The following is a 24,018-nucleotide window of genomic DNA, read 5'->3' on the forward strand; positions in this document are numbered from 1 at the left end:
ATTTTACTGCTGCCACCTTTTATTTCATATCCCATTGGATGGTTTTCTACTGAAATCTGCCAATCTCAGTCTTCAAAGTTTCACTTCACTGAGCATCCTCAAATACTTTGAGGAATAGCATTTCAGATTTCTCCTACCCCTTTCTGCTTACCGATCTCATTCTGAAAATCCTCAATTTTTTCCTCCTTAGTTCCCTTCAATAAGGAAACAGTTTACTTCTCTGTATTGAATGTATTAAATATGCTTTTAAAATCTTCAGCTTTAAAATCATCCTAATCAAGGGAATGAAAGTTAAGGAAATGGAAACTATATATTTTCACTAAGGAACTGGATTTGTTTTGGTGAATCGTTACAGAGGCCAGCTTAGTGGTAATAGGTTGAACTCCTGAATGTGCTTGTTGAGTCCATGGAACCCCTAATTTTCTGGGATTCCTTGCATGCCGTTGTGGAATCTTTCCCTTACAATCCTTTGTCAGTCAGACTTGGACAGGATTGAAGTTTACATTCATTTTCACCTTAATCTCCCACTGGTGATTAGGATGAAAATGTTATTTATCTTTTACTTATTTTGCATAACTGTTTTTCATTATTTCACAGTGATTTAGTGATTTTATGCAATTTTTAATTAAAAAAAATTTCAATGATTGTAATTTCTTACATTATTTACAACAATCTTTATAGTTTTAAATAACTCTGAGTCAGAGTCAGCAAAACTTTAAAATGATCTCAGGCGACTTAGATGTTCTCCAGTATATCTACCATTTGCACCCTTTACCCCGTTACCTGCCACAACTTTCCAGCCCTGCTATGAACTTCTCTAATTTTTTTGGTTCCATCTGGATTACTTAACTGTGGCTCCTAACTTGTCACTTGTGTGTGAGAATATCTAACTATCACTCATTCATGTCATTGATAAACATAGTGAAAAGCTGACACCTTGAAAAGAATCACTGAGTAATTCCCCTTTGCCAATCATGCAAATCAAAGTATATATCCTTCTTTATTATACACACCAATTAAGGGGAAACATTAGTGCAGTCAACCTTGAATATTGCGAACTGATTTTAATTAACAACCCAAGGCTTGAAATAATGAGAATTCCTTTACATTCAGCTGCAATTTAATTCCTAACATGGACATAATCCACAATGAACTGTTCTAAAAATAATAGGCAGAACAAAGACACGGCAGTGTGGAGAGGAACTTTATCACATGAATGAACAGAAGAATTTCTCTAATCCTGGCTCAGTCCACTAGTTAATGTCAGTAGATGCTAGCAGGTTGAATGAAATAAAAAAGAATCTCAAGCGATAATCTATGTATAATCTAGGAATATCAATAACATTTTGCAATCTCTTCCAGATTTAAGTGTCATGCAGTATAGAAACAGTCCCATTGGCCCAATATATTCATGCCGATGAAATTACCAACCTGACCTCAACACTTTTAACTGCATTTGGCCAATATCCCTCTAAACCTTTCCTATGCATGGATGTGTCCAAAAGTCTTTTAACTGTTTTAACTGTATCAGCCTCTACAGCTTTCTCCGGCACCTCACATGTACCATCCTTTATGTGAAAAGGTTGCCCCTTAGGCACCCTTTAACTCTTTTACCTTAAAGCTATGTCCTCTACCTTTAGACTCCCTTATCCTGGGCAAAAGACCTTATCGATGCCTCTCGTGATTTTATGAATGTTGGAGGGTAAGTTTACCGCTTAGCCTCTGACTCTCCAGGAAATAAAGTCCCAGCCTATCTAACCTTTCCATATAACTCAAACCCTCCAGTCCAGGCAGGGTCCTTGTGAATCTTTCCTGAACCACTTCCTTCGTAATGACATCCTTCCTATAGGTTGGGGCCCAGAACTGATCTGCACCCAATACTCAAAGTGCAGTCTTACCAATGTCTTGTACAGTTGTAACCTGAAGTCCCTCTCTTGCACTCAGTGCCCTGACTGAAGAAGGTAATGCCAAATGTCGTCTTCACCACCATCTCTAATGTGTTGCTGCTTTCCAAGAACTATTTTCATGTACCCCGGGTCTCTCTGTTCCAAGACATTTTTCGGGCCTCTGCCATTTACTGTGCTGCTCCTGCCCTGCATTAACTTATCAAAATGCAACACTTCGCACTTGTTCGAGTTAAATTCCATCTACCAAGCTTTGGTCTGCCTTCCCAATTGATCTAGATCCCATTGTAATCTTAGATAATCTTTTTGCTGTCCTCTTTAATGTCACATGCACACTTACTAACCATGTCAACTATATTCTCATCTAAATCACTGGTATAAATGATGACTAAGAGCAGAATCAGTGTTGATTTCTGCTGCTGGTCACACCGCTCCAATATGAAAAACCCTCTACTTCCTTTCACTAAACCAGTTGGCTTGGTCACCTTGGATCTCACGTGATTTAACTTTCCAGGCCAGCTAACGTGTGGAATTGTGTCAAAGGCCTTGCTAAATTCTATGTAGACAACATGTATCATCCAGCCCTCATCAATCCACTCAATCACCTTAAGAAACTCAATCAATTTTGTTAGATGTGATTTTCACACACAAATCCATGTTGACTATCCTAATCATTCCTCGCCTTTCCAAATGCAGATAGATACTGTCCCTCAAAATCCCCTCCCGTAACTTTCCCAGCATAAATGTCAAGCTCACCAGCCTGTGGTTCACTGACTTACATCTGCAGCTCTTAAATAACAACTCTCCCATCTTCTGGTAACACATCCATGGCTGATGATGATAGAAAAATCATTGCAGCAATTTTTCCCTGCCTTCCCATAATGCCCTAGGATACACCTGGTCAAGCCCTAGGAATTTATCTCCTTTAAAACTGCCAGCACCTCTTCTTTTGTCATGTAGATGTGGTTTGGGACATCACTATTCTTTTCTTGAATTCCCTCGCTTCCAAGGTAAACACAAACACATTTACCTACACATTTATAGACTTTATCTACAGTTTCAGTGCATAATCACCATAAATGTTTACAAAGTTCTGACAGCTACAATAAATTTATGCTGTAATGAATACAGTGGAATATCGCTGGAGTTCTCTCTCTCAGCTTTGTGCGACTATGGATAGATAACTTTTTCTTGGAGATCTTCGTGGTGGGTTTTCTTAAATTAGAAAAAATCAATAGGTGATGTTTAAAAATCCTTTCAAATTGGTGTGATTGAAAATATGCCCATGAGCTTCAAAGTTCAAAGCAAGTCATTTAGGGGACGATAAATAAATCTCACTCAAATTGTAACATAAAAGATAGAAAATTACAGGAAACACACATCAAAGTTGCTGGTGAACGCAGCAGGCCAGGCAGCATCTGTAGGAAGAGGTGCAGTCGACGTTTCTGGCCGAGACCCTTCGTCAGGACTCAGGAATTACAGGAAATATTTTCTTCATTTTATTTTATTTTTTATTTAGAGATATGGTGCAGAATGGGTCCTTCCAGCATTTTGAGCCGCGCTGCCAGCAACACCTGAATTTAACTCTAGCCCAATCACAGGACGATTTGCAATGACCAATTAATCTACCAACTGGTACATCTTTGGACTGTGGGAGGAAACTAGAGCACTTGGAGGAAACACATGCATTCCACAGGGAAGGTGCACAGACTCCTTACAGAGGACACCAGGATTGAACTTTGAACTCTGAAGCCCAGAGCGGTTATCGTGTTCACTAATCGCTATGCTAAATTGGCACCCAAATAATGAAACATTGTTGAAGAGTTAATTTTTCTATCAGTTTTTGCATGCGTTTTATTTCAAACAGATAAACTTGTGCTTTAGGGGTGGTAAAATACAGAAACAATACAAAGGCATAACATGAAATTCTGTTGGCTTGATCAAAATTATCTTTCACTTTCATTTGTTATTCAGTGCCTGCAATCCCTTAATGCATTATAAATATCATCAACAAGATTGCATGCTGCCAGTTCTGAAGTATTGGAATTCATAAAGTTATCTTATCTTCTGTTTTCAGATGTTCAGAAATAAATATAGATAAAATGTAATAAATATTTAGTAGGCCTATTATATACTATGATTTACAATACTTCCTACTTTTATTTCCTACTCCAAAAGAAGGTGGCACCACTGAACAACGCAACCAAGGGCGACAACCTCCAGATGGTTCACAAAACTACTTCTTTCACTTCTTTTATGTTCTCTTTATCTTTCAAACGTGGTTTTACTTTCAAACTGTTGGAGCCTGTGATCTACATTTTAGTGTTGTGTTTTTGGGCCAATTGAGCGATCTGGCACTTGACTGTCTCCAAAGGTGTTCACTGAGGCGTGCCAAGAAGCCTGAAGGTGAGTCGAAAGTCATGATCGACTCCATTTCCCATCGACCTCACCAATTAAAGATTGAAATCATCGAGGTGAGAGCAGAAGGTGAATGGGTGTTCAACACCATCTATCAGCCCCTCCCTTATTGCTGACAGAGGAAGGTCACTGCATTTGAATGGTCTCTCTCTCTTTTTGATCGAGTTGGCCTACAGGTAATGAACAACATAGTGCTAGATTGAACTAGAACTGAGCTGAACTGAATATGCAGGACTCTTATAATTTTGTGTTTTTATATTCTGTGTTTCTCGCTAATTTTTTTTGCCATTTGCGCGATTTGCTCTTTTTGTGCATGGGGGTGGGGGGGAGGTTTGGGTTATCTTTGAATGGATTCCATGGTCTTCTCTGTTTTGTAGCTGTCTATGGGAAGGATGAATCTCAGGGTTGTATACTGCATACATACTTTGATAATAAGTGTACATTGAACCTTTGAATCTTGAATCTAACTTGTGCCGATTAAAAGAGTAATGGGAGCTGTACATCATTTTGGAACTTACACAATTTGGAGGTGACAGGATTAACATGAAATTTTTATCATGAAAATAAAAAGAGGTAAATGTGCAAAGTCATTGTCCCCTCAAATGTATTATCACAATTTAATCTCTTGATGGAGCAAATTAACCTCTTGATGGAGAAAATTAAAAGGAAGTACACATTAATCAAACTTGTCTCAAGACAGTATTTGTGCATCCTGAATAACATATCACTCCTACAGGTTTAAATTTATCTTCATAACTTTCAGTCCCATGCACGGATAGGCAGTCATTCATCAAGTTTTAAAAAAATTGACTGGTTTAGCAGCCACTAAGCTAATTAGATATCTGCTTTATTAGTTGTTACTCTTGACCCAGACAAATTTACTGTCCATGGAATGACAATGACACCAGAATGGACAATGAAATATTAGATTCCATGGGAGACAATATGGCTCTCTTTTCCCTTTCTTGTTGCCTTGTACAACTGTTATTGAGGTCACCTTGCAAACCCATCCAAGAAATACACTGATGTACTCATCAGTTCTTCCAGAAATAGAAGTGGAAAGAAAAAAAAGGATACAAATGAAAAAGTTCACATAATATGGAAGGGAAGGGATAGCAGGTACACAATAAGTACTTCCACCCATTTTTCACTGAGGAAGGTGAAAGTGAGATTGTAGGATTACCAGACATGATTACTGCCTGGTGAAGAGGCTCTAATCACAATTTCTCAATAATCTTTGGAAAGCAAAGTTCTGAAAGTCAGGAGGGTGCCAGGTGTTCAGGAGAATGAGGGAGCAGCAAGTCAACCTATGAAAAATCCATCAGTTTCAGCACAAGATTGTGCATACAGCGTAGTCTGTGATGAGGAATAAAATCTGAAAAGACACGCATGAGGCAAGCCGATTGACAAATGGATCTGAAGAGGAAATACCAAAAAAGCTTTCATTTTGTTCAAGACATCATCTTTGTAAAGGAGTTGAAGCAATTGCCTTAGTGCACTCACACCTTTCCAGTGGCCAGGACCTAAGGCAGTCCTCAAGCCCTCCCCACCATTGAGGACACCCAGATGGATCACCATTGCAGGAAAGCAGAATCCATTATCAAAGACACCCAACACCCAGGCCATGCTCTTTTCTCACTCTTCCCATCAGGAAGGTGGTACTGGAACCTCAGGACCCAAATCACCAGGCTTAGGAAGAGTTACTACCCCTCAGCCATCAAGCTCTTCAACCAGAGGGGATAACATCACTCAACTTCACTTACTCCATCACTGAACTGTTCCCACAACCTATGAACTCACCATCAAGGATTCTGCGTTTCATGATTTCGATATTTATTGTTTATTATTTTATTATTATTATTTCTTTTCTTTCTTTTTGTACTTGCACAGTTTGTTGTCTTTTGCACATTGGATGCTTGTCCATCCAGTTGGGTGCAGTCTTTCATTGACTCTATTGTGTTTCTTGTATTTACTGTGAATGCCCGCAAGAAAATGAATCTTAGGGTTGTATATAGTGACATATATGTACTTTGATAATCAATTTACTTGTAACTTTGTACTGGCATTGTGTTCTAAAATAACCTCTCAGTTCTTATGCTTTATGCCTCAGTTAATGAAGGGAAGCATCCTGCAGGGTTTTCTGACCACTGTATTGACACTGTCTTGCTGTTTTTAAGGATCTATGCATATGCACTCCAGGGTTCCTTTACATTTCCACATGACTCAGTAGCCTCTGTCTAAGCCCCATTCCTTGTTCATCCCCAAATACACTTTTTCATATTTTTCTCGATTAAATCCCATTTTCTGCCCAAATTACCACACTATCTCTGTTATCCTGCAGTCTTTTCCATCTCATACGCAAACATGTGCTCTTCACTTGCTCTTCCAGTGAGATGGCAGTGTGTGTGAACCCAGCGGCCTCTTGGGGGCTAACTAAAGTGCTTTTCTCTTTGTAATTTTTTTTTAATGATCTAAACACAATTGTACTTCGAGAACATTGGGTACTGCAAAGTACTCCTTCAGGCAGATAGATAGATAGATACTTTATTGATCCCAATGGACATTACAAGTGCACAGATATACAAATATTAGAAGAGATGTAAGAAAGAATAAAAAATAAGTTACCTCAAACAGTCTAACAGGAGAGGTCATCACTTCCCCAGCTATAGGTTGACTCATTGTAGAGCCTAATGGCCGAGGGTAAGAATGACCTCGTATAGTGCTCTTTGGAGCAGCGCAGTTACCATAGAAACCATAGAAACTACAGCACAGAAACAGGCCCTTTGGCCCTTCTTGACTGTGCCGAACCATTTTCTGCCTAGTCCCACTGACCTGCACACGGACCATATCCCTCCATACACCTCCCATCCATGTATCTGTCCAATTTATTCTTAAATGTTAAAAAAGAACCCACATTTACCACCTCGTCTGGCAGCTCATTCCATACTCCCACCACTCTCTGTGTGAAGAAGCCCCCCCTAATGTTCCCTTTAAACTTTTCCCCCCTCACCCTTAACCCATGTCCTCTGGTTTTTTTCTCCCCTTGCCTCAGTGGAAAAAGCCTGCTTGCATTCACTCTATCTATACCCATCATAATTTTATATACCTCTATCAAACCTCCCCTCATTCTTCTACGCTCCAGGGAATAAAGTCCTAACCTATTCAACCTTTCTCTGTAACTGAGTTTCTCAAGTCCCAGCAACATGCTTGTAAACCTTCTTTGCACTCTTTCAACCTTATTTATATCCTTCCTGTAATTTGGTGACCAAATCTGAACACAATACTCCAGATTCGGCCTCACCAATGCCTTATGCAACCTCATCATAACATTCCAGCTCTTATACTCAATACTTTGATTAATAAAGGCCAATGTACCAAAAGCTCTCTTTACGACCCTATCTACCTGTGACGCCACTTTTAGGGAATTTTGTATCTGTATTCCCAGATCCCTCTGTTCCACTGCACTCCTCAGTGCCTTACCATTAACCCTGTATGTTCTACCTTGGTTTGTCCTTCCAACGTGCAATACCTCACACTTGTCAGTATTAAACTCCATCTGCCATTTTTCAGCCCATTTTTCCAGCTGGTCCAAGTCCCTCTGCAGGCTCTGAAAACCTTCCTCACTGTCTACTACACCTCCAATCTTTGTATCATCAGCAAATTTGCTGATCCAATTTACCACATTATCATCCAGATCATTGATATAGATGACAAATAACAATGGACCCAGCACTGATCCCTGTGGCACACCACTAGTCACAGGCCTCCACTCAGAGAAGCAATTCTCTACCACCACTCTCTGGCTTCTTGAATCGAGCCAATGTCTAATCCAATTTACCACCTCTCCATGTATACCTAGCGACTGAATTTTCCTAACTAACCTCCCATGCGGGACCTTGTCAAAGGCCTTACTGAAGTCCATGTAGACCATATCCACTGCCTTCCCTTCATCCACTTTCCTGGTAACCTCCTCGAAAAACTCCTACAGATTGGTCAAACATGACCTACCATGCATAAAGCCATGTTGACTCTCCCTAATAAGCCCCTGTCTGTCCAAATGCTTGTAGATTCTGTCTCTTAGTACTCCCTCCAATAACTTACCTACTACTGACGTTAAACTCACCGGCCTATAATTTCCCGGGTTACTTTTCGATCCTTTTTTAAACAACGGAACAACATGAGCCACTCTGCAATCCTCTGGCACTTCACCCGTAGACAGCGACATTTCAAATATTTCTGCCAGGGCCCCTGCAATTTCAACACTAGTCTCCTTCAAGGTCCGAGGGAACACTCTGTCAGGTCCCGGGGATTTATCCACTTTAATTTTCCTCAAGACAGCAAGCACCTCCTCCTTTTCAATCTGTACAGTTTCCATGGTCTCACTACTTGATTCCCTCAATTCCATGGATTTCATGCCAGCTTCCTTAGTAAATACAGATGCAAAAAACCTATTTAAGATCTCCCCCATTTCCTTTGGTTCCGCACAAAGCCGACCACTCTGATCTTCAAGAGGACCAATTTTATCCCTTACAATCCTTTTGCTCTTAATATACTTGTAAAAGCTCTTTGGATTATCCTTCACTTTGACTGCCAAGGCAACCTCATGATTTCTTTTAGCCCTCCTGATTTCTTTCTTAAGTATTTTCTTGCACTTCTTATACTCCTCAAGCACCTGATTTACCCCCTGTTTCATATACATTTCATACAACTCCCTCTTCTTCTTTATCAGAGTTGCAATATCCCTTGAGAACCAAGGTTCCTTATTCCTATTCAATTTGCCTTTAATACTGACAGGAACATACAAACTCTGCACTCTCAAAATTTCCCCTTTGAAGGTTTCCCACCTACCAATCACATCTTTGCCAGAGAACAACCTGTCCCAAACCACGCTTCTTAGATCCTTTCTCATTTCTTCAAATTTGGCCTTCTTCCAGTTCAGAACTTCAACCTCAACCCTAAGTTGTCTTAGTGTTTTACTAAAAGTGCTCCACTGTTCAGCCAAGGTGGCATGCAGAGGGTGAGAAACATTGTCCAGAACTGCCTGGATTTTCTGTGGAGTCCTTTGTTCTCCCACAGCCTCCACTGTGTCCAGTTTGATTCCTGTAACTGAGCCAGCCTTTCTAATCAGTTTATTGAGATTGTTGGCATCACCCGTGCTGATGCCATTGCCCCAGCACACGACCGCAGAGCAGATTGTACTGGCAACAACAGACTGGTAGAACATGTGAAGGAGAGGCCTGCATACTCCAAAGGATTTCAGTCTCCTCAGGAGACAGAGGTGAATCTGACCCTTCTTGTACACAGCCTCTGTGTTGGTGCTCCACTCAAGTCTGTCAAACAGGTGCACCTCCAGGTACCTGTAGGTCCTCAGCACAGCCACATCCTCACCATCTGTAGTAACAGGGAGCAGTGCAGGCTTGGTCTTCCTAAAGTCCATCATCATCTCTTTTGTCTTACTGATGTTGAGCTGCAGATGATTCAGCTTGCACCATTTGACAAAGTCCTCCACCAGGGCCCTGTATTCATCCTCCCATCCTCCCTTTATACACCCAGCCATTGCTGAGTCATCAGAGAATTTCTGCAGATGACATGACTCAGCGTTGTATCTAAAGTCCGATGTATACAGGGTAAGCAGGAAGGGAACCAATATAGTCCCCTGTGGGACCCCTGTGCTGCTTATGGCCATGTCTGACACACAGTTCTGAAGATGCACAAACTGTGGTCTGCCAGTCAAATAGTCCATTATCCAGGATACAATGGAAGTACCAACTTGCATTAAATAGAGCTTTTTCCCCAGCACTGAGGGCTGTATGGTATTGAAGATGCTTGAGAAATCAAAAAACATGATCCTCACAGTGCTGCCCTGCTTATCCAAGTGTGAGCAGGCTCTGTTCAGCAGGTAGATGACAGCACCATCAACTCCAGTGTGCTTCTGGTAGGCCAACAGGAGCACATTGAGCAAACAGGAGCATCAGTGAGCTGCTCGTTGATCGGAGTAGCTGAATTGGTGTTGGCCATGGGGCCTGCCAAGGCTGGGATGGTAGAGAAAGAGCCGGCCGAGGTGTCGAAGATATCGGAGGAGCCTGTCGGGATACTAGAGGAGCTGGTTTGGGACCGTGCTGCTCGCGACCCAGAAGCATAAAAGTTGGTGCAGCGTTACTGTGGGAGTTTGTACTTGCAATCAAAAGACTCTGTTGGATAGTGATAATGTAAGTTGCTGCAGGCCTGTTACCCGTTTCTGGTGGAGGGACATTCGACATGGAAGCTGTGTAGCCTCGGTTGTAGCGAGGACTAGGCCTCAAGCCTTGGGATTGCCTGCTGCTGTAGACCAGGTGAGAGACGCGGAGGTGCTACAGTGTGGTGTCTGCACTCGGCTGGGGCCCGGCCTCTCCTGCCGGTGCTGCCCTCCCATATCCGAGCAGTGGAATGACAGGCTAGATTATGTGCGTCTGTACACAGTCGGAGACCGTATCATTGATTGTTGGACATTGTTGCTCCGGGTCTTGGACTATATTTATATATATACACACACATTGTTTTTCAAGTCAATATGCTCCTTTGAATTTGTTACTTGTTATTTTTGAATGTTTCACACCTTGGCCCCAGAGGAATTCTGTCTCATTCCGCTGTATCTATGTATGAATTGAATGACAATTAAACTTGATTTGATGTTTTTTTGATGTGGCCAAAGTTTGTCTTTTCTCCAAACTTCTCTTTCTCCTGAGATTTAGGTCTGATATTGATATGTATTATAGAATTAAAAGGGATGTACTAGAAAGAGATGTAAATTAAGTGACCATAATACAATGTGGGAATGCGTAAGATTGAGAAGAAAATGCCTTTTCACATTCAACTCATTTTTTTGATTTTCATAACAAACATGTTACACAGTTCCTATCAACATTTTGACATACTGTATATAGCTGTGACTTTCATGTGGTCTGAAATACTCCATTGTGTTGGCTAACCATATCTATTTTGCTCCAAATTATTTGCACATGCCACTTTGCTGAGATTCAGAATCAGAATATGAACTTGGAATATAAAACCTTCAGGCCTGTATGATTCCACTACATTTCATAGCTGAACTCTGAGCGGACCTTTGTTTTTAAGTACCTCAGCTGAGGAGGAATGGTTTCAAAGCCATTGTGTTTTCATCCAACCACCAAGACTGATAACAATGTTCTTCCCAGGTTTACGGGATTTAAATGCAATAGAAGTATTTTCTATAATTTAGTCAAGAACAGATTTAGATACAAAAGTTGAACTAAAGTCCTGTCTATTATTGCAAGTGATGATGGCTAGGATTATTCCAAAATTGGGATAACATGACGCCATCACTGTTGAAGAATACTTATCCCATAATTCTTTGTGGTGGTGTTCTGTGCTGATTGGAATTATTTTTGGTGAATATATGACAGATGTAGTTTATTGGCTGTAAAAAAGACTCAGGCACATTGAATAGTAAGCAGTATAAGAGTAATTTCTAATTATCAGAAACCCCTTTGGCACTATGTTTAAAAGTGACCAAACAATCAATAACTAACTGAGAAGCCAAAGCTGGTTACTTACCTAGAATAGCCAGGACGGTGTTGTCCTTCAGGACTTCCATGGAACCAGAACAGACAAAGTAGATGGCCTGCAGGGCATCACCCTGCCGGATGAGGTACTCTCCGGGAGCACAGAAAGAGGTTTTAATGCTCAGGGAGAGCGATCGAAGGCACCCACGGCTCGCTGATTCAAATATAGGCAGCTGAAGGATTTCTTTGTTCAGATGCATGGCAATGTCCGCTCGCAGTTCATCAGGGAAATCTTTCAGAAGCTGGAAAAGAGGCAGCTTGATTAGAACCGACACTGTAGAAATATGATCTCCTAGTGAAATAGAACATGTTTCTCAACAAAGCTGCAGACTCCTATTGATTTTACATCTCCTGTTATCGTTAAAAAATAATCCAGCATCATTACTTTTGAAAGAATTCTGTTACATACAGTCAAAGTAACTGAACAGAAACTTAGAAATCAGAAAAAATCTGTTCAAGTAGCAACTTTAAACTGCATCCTGCATAATTTTTAAATATAAAAGTCCTTAAGATTGTAAGACAGAGGAGCAGAATGAGGCCATTCAGCCCATTGAGTCAGCTTTGCCATCTGATCATTGCTGATTTTATTTTCCCTCTCAACCCCCTTCTGCTTTTCTCCCATAGCATTTGATGCCCTTACTAATCAAGAATCCTCTGACTTAAATATGCCCAGTGACAAATTCTTCTTCATCTCAGTTCTAAAGTCCTTAAATAAAACTTCATGGGGTGAAAGTGATGTGAAGTTTCTGTTGACTAAACATACCAGTTTAGCTCTAAAACATTTTTTTATTCATTTTAGGGGATACAGAATGGTTAACAGGCCCTTCTAGCCCAATAAGCCTTCACCACCCAATTACACCTTTATGGCCAATTATCCTCCTCACCCATACATCTTTGGACTGTGGGAGGAAACCGGAGTACTTGGAGGAAACCCACGTGGTCACAGGGAGAAGGTACAAATTCCTTAGAGACAGCAGCAGAATTGAACCCATATTACAGGTGCTGTAATAGTGTTATGCTAACCACATTATATAGCGATGATAGTTTGTTTGACATCAGATAAATTACTCCTGAACAGCCTTTGGCCCCTATGTATAAATTCACTCAGCTTTGCTAACTTATGGAACATGCAGAGAGCAACTTACTTTGACTAGATAAATTTACTTTGCTGAAATAAATCACTTGAGTGTCAATTTTCTCCCTGGTAGCGTACATTAGAAAACACAAATATAAAACATAATGTCAAAAGTTTTGAGGTGCGAAGATGCTTAGCAGGATTCTTGAACTGTGTTCCAGTAGCCAATATCTAACCTTCCAGAATTTCTGCAGGATTTGCTGCTGTTTAACTAATATACCACATCTTTCATGTAGTTACAACTTTTGTGTTAAAGTAAGTCTGCTTTGAAGTAGAAGGTCATGCATTTACAGTACAGATGCTAAAGCACCCAAGCTTAGGATCCACAGTGGGTTATGCATAAGTTAACAATTTTTGCCTTTCCCTGTGGCTATAAAGGCAACACATAGACCTGATGGCCTACGCATAAGATTCTAAATCAGGTGAGTGCACCTGTTTCTGTGCCTGGTGCGAGAACCTACACACTGGATAGAAGCTTCCTTCACCGTGCTATCAGAATTTGGAACAGCCTTCCAGATGCTGTGGTTGGAAATATCTGCGATGATGGGGTTCAAGCCTTCAGGAGTCGAGTGCACAAACACCTATCATCTCTGGGAGGGAAGTCACATGCTTCTTCATAAGCTATCATGAAAGGGACCAGGATGGCAAATCTTGGTTGTTGGTAGGTAGGGTTAACACCTGACTTTCACAGCACTTGTGAGTTATGTTCTGGCCGGACTTAGTCCTTAAACTGCTGGAGAACAGTGTGGAAAGAACAGGTGCTGTTTTCTCTCGGTAGGGATTAGTTGTTAGTTCCAAGTGCTCCTGCCACGTTTTGTCACCCTGCAGCCTTATCCTTCAATCTCTTTGAATTATGGAGGACAGCATGTGTATAAATGTCTCTCTCCAGCAGACTTCATCATGATCATGACTCCAGTATTTCTACTAATTTTTAATGTTTCTTAATTGTACCTATGATTTTTTGTGTTCTATCGCTGAGCAGCAGTGAACCATCTGATTGGCCTATCAGAGTTCTCTTTGGGAACTAGCTGACTTGATCAGCATTTCTGATCTGGCTATTGTTCACGATTGCACTTAATTAAAAAAAAGAGGTGTAAGCTTTCAAAAATTTTCTGGATTTTGAAAAAGGCCTCAGTCCACAAATGTCACACAGCTTTTCAAGAAAGGAAGGAAAGGGAAAACAGGAAACTGCAACTGAACATATCTGTTATCAATTGCCAGGAACATGGTGGATACAGTTAATTTGTAAGTGGTAAAGGGGCATTTGCAAATTAAAAAGTGATTAAGCAAAATTGTTTAGAGAATAATGAATATTTGACAAATCTAAGGCAAATATAAGAAAATCAAAGGCAAAGAACAAGAGGGAGATTTCAGTGCACAAAGAAGGTTCAGAAGACTTTGCAGGAATAAGTTTCCAAATAGTGAAAAATATTTGATTTAGACCGTGAGCAGAATTTCGATGTCCTTTTCCATAAAATACAGAAGATAAATGTGAAGGCACAGCAAACAATTAAGTAAATAGCCAATATGATGAGAGAATTGGAGAGCAAAGGTAAGAAATCTCAATAAAATTGTAAGAGGACTTTGATGAGAACACCACTAGAGTGCTGTGTTTGTTGCTGTACCAGAGGATATAATTCATTTAGTGTTCAAAGTTCAAAGTAAATTTATTGTGGAAGTATGTATACTGCATGCCACCATACACTACCCTGAGATTCACTTTCTTGCAGGTATTTACGGCAGAACAAAGAAATAAAATAGAATCAATGAAATTAGAAATAAAATAAATGAAAATGGAAGAGAATAGAGACAGCACAACAAAGATTAGTCCAATTTATTTTTGTGATGACAGTTGTTTTCAAGGAGACTGAAAGTGATAGACCAATACTGGGTAGAAATCATAAGAATGAGAGTTAATTTCTTTGTAGCACAGATGTTTTATGAGGGCTAGAGAGAGTGGATACTGAAAGGATGTTTCTTCCATCTGGGAGACATAATACTGGGATAAGGAGGTGGACAGTTAGTACTAAGATGAAGAACGATTTCTTCACCAAGAATCTTTATAATTCCTCTACCTCAGGTAGATGTGAACGCATGGCTGTTAAGTTAAGGTTTCAAACAATAGACTTTTTGACTCTAATGGAAGGATATGGAGATAAGGCAGAGAAGTGAATGGAAGAAGATCAACTATGACCTTACTGAAGAGAGTTGGCCTGAAGGGGCTGGATGGCTTTCTCCTACTCCGACATTAACTTCCCTGGAATATTGAAGGTTCAGCCTGTATAGTTTAAGGTGCAATGGACTGAGTTATATTAATGAAACTAGAAAATGCAGGAAAAACTCAGCAGGTCGGGCAGCATCTTTGGAAGGAAAGTCTCTTTATCAAAACAGAGAAAGAGAAAAAAAGACAAGTTAGCAGAGGAGATGGGAAGAGGGCAAGGTAGAACAAAGAGAATGTCTGTAGTAGGGTGGAAAATGTAGCCATGAAACGGACAGGTAAGCTCTTTGGTCTCAGCAATGTGTTGCTAACTTAGTGAATGCTGGATGATGTTTCATTTGCAATTTCTGTCCCAACAAGAAGTATTAAGGAAGGGAGGGATGACAAGCAAAAATGGCAGTGCTAACACAAACTGAATGAAGAGCAAGTCATCAGAAACTGGGAATCTTGAATTCTCTCTACAACTTGTGAGGTCATAAGAGGCACATTTTAAAGCTGCAGAAGCTGCTTATTGTTTTTCATCAAGGTAATAACTTTTTGATGAACTTTGAGCTGAAATGTATAATAGTTGGTACACCATAGATTCAAAGGGTGAGCAGGCCTAGCTTACCAACGTACTCATGTGTCATATCTAGAAATGCTCCAAGAAAGACACGTTACATTACAAAAAATCTTCATTTTCAATAATGAGCATCAAAATAACATACGAGGGGTGATTGATAAGTTCTTGGCCTAAGGTAGAAGGAGTCAATTTTAGAAAACCTAGCACATTTATTTTTCCTACATGTATACACTTAGTCCAGCGGTCGTGGAGCATACGGATCCCTTCTTTGTAGAAGTGGTCCATAGCAGGGGTAATTGATAAGCTTGTGGCCTAAGGTAGAAGGAGATGAGTTATTGATGTCAAAATTTCTGCATTATCACTCAAAGAGTTGAAATGCACATGCATATAACGAAAGCATCTTGGACCTCCAGGTGGTTCACAGCAGGGGTGATTGATAAGTTTGTGGTCTTGGATAGAAGGAGATGAGTTATACATCCCTTGTTACATGCACATGCAGTTCAACTCTTTGAGTGAAAACGTAGAAAGTTTGAAGTTAATAACTCATCTCGTTTTACCTTAGGCCACAAATTTATCAATCACCCCTGCTGTGGACCACTTTCTGGAGGTCCAAGATGCTGACTTCTACAAAGAAGAGATCTGTACGCTCCTCGACTGCTGGACTAAGTGTGTAAATGTAGGAAAAATAAATGTGCTAGGTTTTCTAAAATTGACTCCTTCTACCTTAGGCCACGAACTTATCAATCACCCTGTAGGGTCAACCACAAAATAAACATGTATTTCAAGCAGTGACATCAATGCTTTGCATTTTATTCAATTCAATTGTTGCATATTTGCATGAGAAATGTAAGTAAAGATGGAAATATTTTAATGGGGAGATGCTAGCTTCTTTGTAAATTTGGGTAAGTATTTAAGTTAATGTTTAAATGGTGGGGAATTTTACAATTGATCCCACACCATATCATTGACTACAATTCCCAAAGCACTTGATTAGCTTTGAATACTTTAGCGCAGACTAAGATTATGAAATTTACTTTATAAATGTAAGTATTTTATGCTCAGAAACAATTCTGTGGTCCAGTGTGTCCTCAACACAATCACCAGGAAGGCCATTGCAAATGTAATAAAGAATAGTGAGCCACATTTAGCTAATAGCCTCAGGATGCACAAACATTTATCTGAAAGTGATACTAAAATGATTGAGTTCAAAACTATGTTTGGAAGGATCATTGCCTGTACAGCTCCTCACAGCATCAGAATTAGCTACTTGGCCCATTGAGTCTGCTCTGCCATTTCAACATGGCTGATCCAATTTTCCTCTCAGCCCCAGTCTCTTGCCTTCTTCCCATATCCTTTCATGCCCTGACCAATTAAGAATCTATCAACCTCTGCCTTAAATATACATAAGTACTTGGCCTGCACAGCTGCCTGTTGCAAAGAATTCCACAGATTCACCATTCTCTGGTTAAAGAAATTCCTCCTCATCTCCATTCTAAAAGGACACCTCTCTTTTCTGAGGCTGTCCCCTCTGGTCTTAGACTCTCTCACCATAGGAAACATAGAAAACCTACAGCACAATACAGGCTCTTCAGCCCACAAAGCTGTGCCGAACATGTCCCTACCTTAGAAATTACTAGGGTTACCCATAGCCCTCTATTTTTCTAAGGTCCATGTACCTATCCAAAAGTCTCTTAAAAGACCCTATCGTATCCGCCTCCATTACCATTATTGGCAGCCCATTCCACGCACTCACCACTCTCTGTGTAAAAAACTTACCTCTGACATCTCCTCTGTACCTTCTCCCAAGCACTTAAATCTGTGCCCTCTTGTGGCAGACATTTCAGCCCTGGGAAAAAACCTCTGACTATCCACACGATCAATGCCTCTCATCATCTTATACACCTCTCTCAGGTCACCTCTCATCCTCTGTGGCTCCAAGGAGAAAAGGCCGAGTTCACTCAACCTGTTCTCATAAGGCATGCTCCCCAATCCAGGCAACATCCTTGTAAATCTCCTCTGCACCCTTTCAATGGTTTCCACATCCTTCCTGTAGTGAGGTGACCAGAACTGAGCACAATACTCCAAGTGGGGTCTGACCAGGGTCCTATATAGCTGCAACATTACTTCTCGGCTCCTAAATCCAATTCCACAATTGATGAAGGCCAATACACCGTATACCTTCTTAACCACAGTCCAACTGGATTCAATCCAACTGGATTCACCAGGGGTTATTTAAAGGAACTACACACAGTATCTGAGCACCAACATTACATTTTCATTGCCTCAAGTATAAATTTTTCCACAATGTAGATCCATGGAAATGCATCTGATTTCTTTCAGGCTGTAAACTGACAGACTTGATACCTGGGATGAAGCTGGTACCAGTTAAGAATAACAGGTGCCTACCATGTGGAGTAAAGAACTTGGCAGGGTAAATGTTGGTCGGGATGTTTCCCCTGTTGGATATCCCAAACTAGAGGGTATAGTCTAAAGATTATGATGTTGACCAGCTAAGACTGCTATGAAAAGGAGCTACTTTTCTTGGAGGAGTCATATTGCACACTTTTGTAGTTCTTTATCTGAGAGACTTGAGAAGATTGAGTTATCAGGTAAATCAAAGATTTGTTTGAGGAAGTGGTGAGTTGGGAAGGTAGATTGACTTTTACCATATTATGTTTTCTCAGGACCCCTTTCAAGTAAGATGATTAACATTTATTGTTGCAGTGTTAGATTTAAAATACTTGGATCAGTTTGTTAACATACTAAATTAGAAACTGAACTGCTTTATGTTCTGGGAGTTCAACCTCTACATTTTTAATGCTAATTTGACTTGTACCAGACTATTTGATTGATTCAGTAATTCAGTGTTTTATTTCTTGATAACTTACAATATTAGAGGATAGGAAGATGTTCAGAACTTCTTGCTGTTTAGAAAAGCTTCAAGAATTTTCCTTAGACTATAACAGATATTGAAGCTTAATTACTGCAGCAGATGTTCACCAGTTCTGAACTTCAGGAGAACATAAAATAGGAAGGTTTTCATTTACTTCAATTATTTCCATCATCACTTAAGTTCTCAGCTGTTTGCTAAGGACAATTCCTATGCATCCCTTCCATCATTAAGAAGCTGAGTCGTGTGAACAGCTCCAATGGAAAACATGAAATATTCCCATTTTAGACTGCTATAACTGAAATCCTGTGCTACAGCCATGGATAATACAGTAAGCAACATTGTTTTAATGGGTTTACAAAAATCTATATCTACTCAAAGTTTTCGAATCTCAGATGGCAGTCTTCATTTGCAAGCGCTGTTCCCCTTTAAGACAGTGGATGCTGCACAGGATTAAGAGTTTGATTTAAGAAGATTCTGAGTTCCACTACCGATTATTCTGCTGGGAAATGTACAATCTCTGGTAAATAAAATCACAGACTTCAGAGCAAGATTGCTGTACTAGAGGGACATCAGAAACTGCTGTGTTTTTTGTTTCATGGAGACTTGGCTATTCCCTGTCATTGTGGATACAGAGATGGTGTACCCGCTGGGGCTTGGAAAACCTGTGCCAACCAAATGGTGAGTTTGTTCAAAGACATTTTCAATCTCTTTTTGCCACAGTCAGAAGTTTCCATCTGCTTCACAAGAGCACTAATCATACCAGTGCCCAGATGAGCTGCCTTAATGACTGTTGTCCAGTAGCACTCACTTCTATGGTGATGAAATGTTTTGAGAGATTGGTTATGGTTAGAATTAACTCCTGCCTAAGCAAAGACCTGGACCAATGCAATTTGACTGTCACCACAACAGATCTACAGTGGATCCAATCTCATTGACTCTTCACCTGGCCTTGAATCACCTGGACAATACTAATACTTACATCAGGCTGCTGTTTATTGACTATAGCTCAGCACTTAACACAATCATTCCTACAGTTCTGATCAAAAAACTTGAAAACCTGGGTCTCTGTACTTCACCCTGCAACTGGAGACTCAACTTCATTACCAGAAGACCACAATCTGTGCAGATCAGAAATAACATCTCCATCTCACTGATAATCATCACCAGCACACCTCAGGGTGTCTGCTTAGCCCACTGTTCTACTCTCTCTACACCCAGGACAGTGTGGCTAGGCAGAGCCCAAATGGCATCTATAAATTTGCTAATGACTTAACTATTGTTGGCAGAATTTAAGAAGGTGATGAGAAGATGTACAGCAGTGAGGTAGATCAGTTGGTTGAGTGTTGTCACAGCAACGACCTTGCACTCAATGTCAGTAAGACCAAAGAATTGATTGTGGACTTCAAAAAGGGTAAGGTGAAGGAGCACACACCAGTCCTCATTGAGGGATCAGAAGTGAAAAGGGTGTACAACTTCAAATTCCTGGGTGTCAACATCTCTGAGGATCTATCCTGGGCCCAACACATCAATGCAGTTACAAGGAAAGGACGACAGTGGCAGTATTTTATTAGGAGTTTGAAGAGATTTGGTATGTCACCAAAGACACTTGCAAATTCCTACAGATGTACTATTGAGAGCATTCTAACTGGCTGCATTGCCATCTGGTATAAGGCCATAAGATATAGGAACCGAGTTAGGCTATTTAGCCCATCGAGTCTGCCCCACCATTTCAACATGGCTGATCCACTTTCCCTTTCAGCTCTAACCTTCTGCCTTCTCCCCATATCCCTTCATGTCCTGACCAATCAAGAATCTATCGACCTCTGCAACCTCTGAGTTGGCCGCCAAGGCTGCCTGTGGTAACAGATTCCACAGATTCACCTTTCACTGGCTAAAGAAGTTCCTCCTCATCTCTGTTCTAAAACTACGCTCTTCTATTCTGTGGCGGTGTCCTCTGGTTTTAGATGACTCCACCATAAGAAATATCATCTCCACACCTGCTCTATCGCAGCCTTTTAATATTCAATTGGTTTCAATAAGGTCGTCCCCCATTCTTCTGAATTCCAGTGGGTACAGGCCCGAAGCCATCAAATGTTCCTCATATGATAAACCTTTCAATCCCAGAATCATTTTTGTGAACATCCTTTGAATTCTCTCTTATGCCAGCACATCCTTTCTAAGAGGCCCAAAATTGCTCACAATATTCCAAGTGACGCCTCACCAGTGCTTTATAAAGCATAAACATTACATCCTTGCTTTTATATTCTACTCCTCTTGAAATAAATGCCAACTTCGCATTTGCCTTCCTCACCACTGATTCAACCAGTAGGTTAACCATTAGGGAATTCTGCATGAGGATTCCCATGTCCCCTTGCACCTCAGATTTTTGAATTCTCTCTCCAGTTAGAAAATAGTATACACTTTTATTTCTTCTACCAAAGTGCATGACCATACTCTTCCTGACACGATATTCCATCAGCCACTTTGCCCATTCTCCTAATCTGTCTAAGTCCTTCTGCAGTCTCTCTACTTCCTCAAAACTACCTGCCCCTTCACCTATCTTCGTATCATCTGCAAACTTGGCCACAGAGTCACCAATTCTGTCATCCAAATTGTTAACATATAATGTAAAAAGCAGTCCCAACACAGACCCCTGTGGAACACCACTAGTCACTGGCAACCAACCAGAAAATGCTTTCTTATTCCCACTCTTTGCCTCCTGCCAATCAGCCTATGTTTGATCTATACCAATATCTTCCCTGTAATTCCATGGGCTCTTAACTTGTTAAGTAGCCTCATATGTGTCACCTTGTCAAATCCAAAATTCCAATGAGACAACATCCATTGATTATCCATTATCTTTCTTGTTTGTTAGTTCTTCAAAGAATTCCAACAGATTCATCAGGCAAGATTTTCCCTTAAAGAAACCATGATGACTATGGCCTATTTTATCATGTATGTCCAACTACCCTGAAACCACATCCTTAACAGTCAACTCCAACACCTTCCCATCCACTGAGTTCAGACTAACTGGCCTATAATTTCCTTTCTTCTGCCTCTCTCACTTCTTGAAGGGTGGAGTGACATTTGGAATTTTCCATTCCTCCTGAACCATGCCAGTATCAATTGTTTCTCGAAAGATCATTACTAATGCCTCCACAATCTCTTCAGCCACCTCTTTCAGAATGTTTGGGTGTTTGCTATCTGGTCCAAGCGACTTATCTACCTTCAGACCTTTCATTTTCCCAAGTGCGATCTCGCTGTTAATGGCAGCTTCACAGAATTCTGTCCCCTGACTCTCTCGAACTTCTGGCATACTACTAGTCTCTTCCACAGTAAAGAGTGATGCAAAGTACTTATTCAGTTCATCCACCATTTCCTTGTCCCCAATTACTACCTCTCCAGCATCATTTTTCGGGGGTCTGATATCTGGTCTTGCTCTCTCGTTTACACTTTACATATCTGAAGAAATGTTTGGTATCTTCTTTAATATTATTGGCTAGCTTGCCTTTAGACTCCAGCTTTTCCTTCTTTATGACTTCTTTTTAATTGCCTTCTGTTGGTTTTTAAAAGCTTCCAAATCTAACTTCCCACTAATTTTTGCTCTATTATATGCCCTCCCTTTTGCTTTTATGTTGGCTTTGACCTCTCCTGTCAGGCACAGTTGCATCATCCTGCCTTTAGAACACTTCTTCCTCTTTGGGATGTATATATCCTGCACCTTCCGAATTGCTCCCAGAAATTCCAGCCATTGCTGCTCTATCATCATCCCTGCCAGTGTTCTTTTCCAGTCAATTTTGGCCAGGTCCTCTTTCATGACTGTGATTCCCTTTACTCCACTGTAATATTGATACATGTGACTATAGTTTCTCCTTCTCAAATTACAGGGTGAATTTTATTACAATATGATCACTGGCTCCTAGGGGTTCCTTTACTTTAATCGCTCAAATCAATTCTGGTTCATTGCACAACATCCAATCTAGAATAGCTGATAGCCCAGTGGGCTCAACCATAAGCTGCTCTAAAAAGCCATTTTGTAGGCATTCTAGATAATTCCCCCCTCCCCCCTTGGAATCCAGCACCAACCTGATTTTTGTAATCTACCTGCATATTGAAATCCCCTGTGACTATTGTAATACAGTTTTGTTGGGGGGGGGGGGGAGGTCACTGCAGAGGACTGAAATAAAGCTGCATAAAGTTGTAAACTCAGTCAGCTCCATCATGGGCACTAGCCTCCCCAAGCATCCAGGACATCTTCAAGGAGCAATGCCTCAAAAAGATGGGATCTATTATTAAGGACCCCCATCTCCCAGGTCATGCCCTCTTGTCATAGCTACCAGCAGGGAGGAGGTTCACAAGCCTGAAGGCAGACACTCAGTGATTCAGGAATAGATTCTTTCCCTCTGCCATCCAATTTCTCAGTGGACAATGAAATCATAAACACCACCTCACTACTTTCTTATCTCTATTTGCACTACTTATTTGCACTACTTGGCAGTCAAAGTGAAGGATAATCCAAAGAGCTTTTACAGGTATATTAAGAGCAAAAGGATTGTACGGGATAAAATTGGTCCTCTTGAAGATCAGAGTGGTCGGCTATGTGCGGAACCAAAGGAAATGGGGGAGGTCTTAAATAGGTTTTTTGCATCTGTATTTACTAAGGAAACTGGCATGAAGTCTATGGAATTAAGGGAAACAAGTAGTGAGATCATGGAAACTGTACAGATCGAAAAGGAGGAGGTGCTTGCTGTCTTGAGGAAAATTAAAGTGGATAAATCCCCGGGACCTGACAGGGTGTTCCCTCGGACCTTGAAGGAGACTAGTGTTGAAGTTGCAGGGGCCCTGGCAGAAATATTTAAAATGTCGCTGTCTACAGGTGAGGTGCCGGAGGATTGGAGAGTGGCTCATGTTGTTCCGTTCTTTAAAAAAGAACCGAAAAGTAATCCGGGAAATTATAGGCCGGTAAGTTTAACGTCAGTAGTAGGTAAGTTATTGGAGGGAGTACTAAGAGACAGAATCTACAAGCATTTGGGTAGACAGGGACTTATTAGGGAGAGTCAACATGGTTTTGTGCATGGTAGGTCATGTTTGACCAATCTGTTGGAGTTTTTCGAGGAGGTTACCAGGAAAGTGGATGAAGGGAAGGCAGTGGATATTGTCTACATGGATTTCAGTAAGGCCTTTGACAAGGTCCCGCGTGGGAGGTTAGTTAGGAAAATTCAGTCGCTAGGTATACATGGAGAGGTGGTAAATTGGATTAGACATTGGCTGAATGGAAGAAGCCAAAGAGTGGTAGTAGAGAATTGCT

At 40.7% G+C, this 24,018-nt stretch overlaps 1 protein-coding gene across 3 annotated transcripts in view; it reads right to left on the bottom strand.

Annotated features, from left to right (window-relative positions):
* Positions 1-24,018, bottom strand: part of kcnh3 (potassium voltage-gated channel, subfamily H (eag-related), member 3) — a 648,677-nt gene that overhangs the window by 82,150 nt on the left and 542,509 nt on the right. For all 3 annotated transcript variants that reach the window (XM_063051908.1, XM_063051907.1, XM_063051906.1), the window contains exon 10: positions 11,895-12,144. In XM_063051908.1, the coding sequence (XP_062907978.1) occupies positions 11,895-12,144 (250 nt within the window). The remainder of the gene's footprint in view (positions 1-11,894; positions 12,145-24,018) is intronic.

The sequence above is a fragment of the Mobula hypostoma genome, chromosome 6 (genome assembly GCF_963921235.1).
Source record: "Mobula hypostoma chromosome 6, sMobHyp1.1, whole genome shotgun sequence".
In the NCBI taxonomy this organism is placed as follows: Eukaryota; Metazoa; Chordata; class Chondrichthyes; order Myliobatiformes; family Myliobatidae; genus Mobula; species Mobula hypostoma.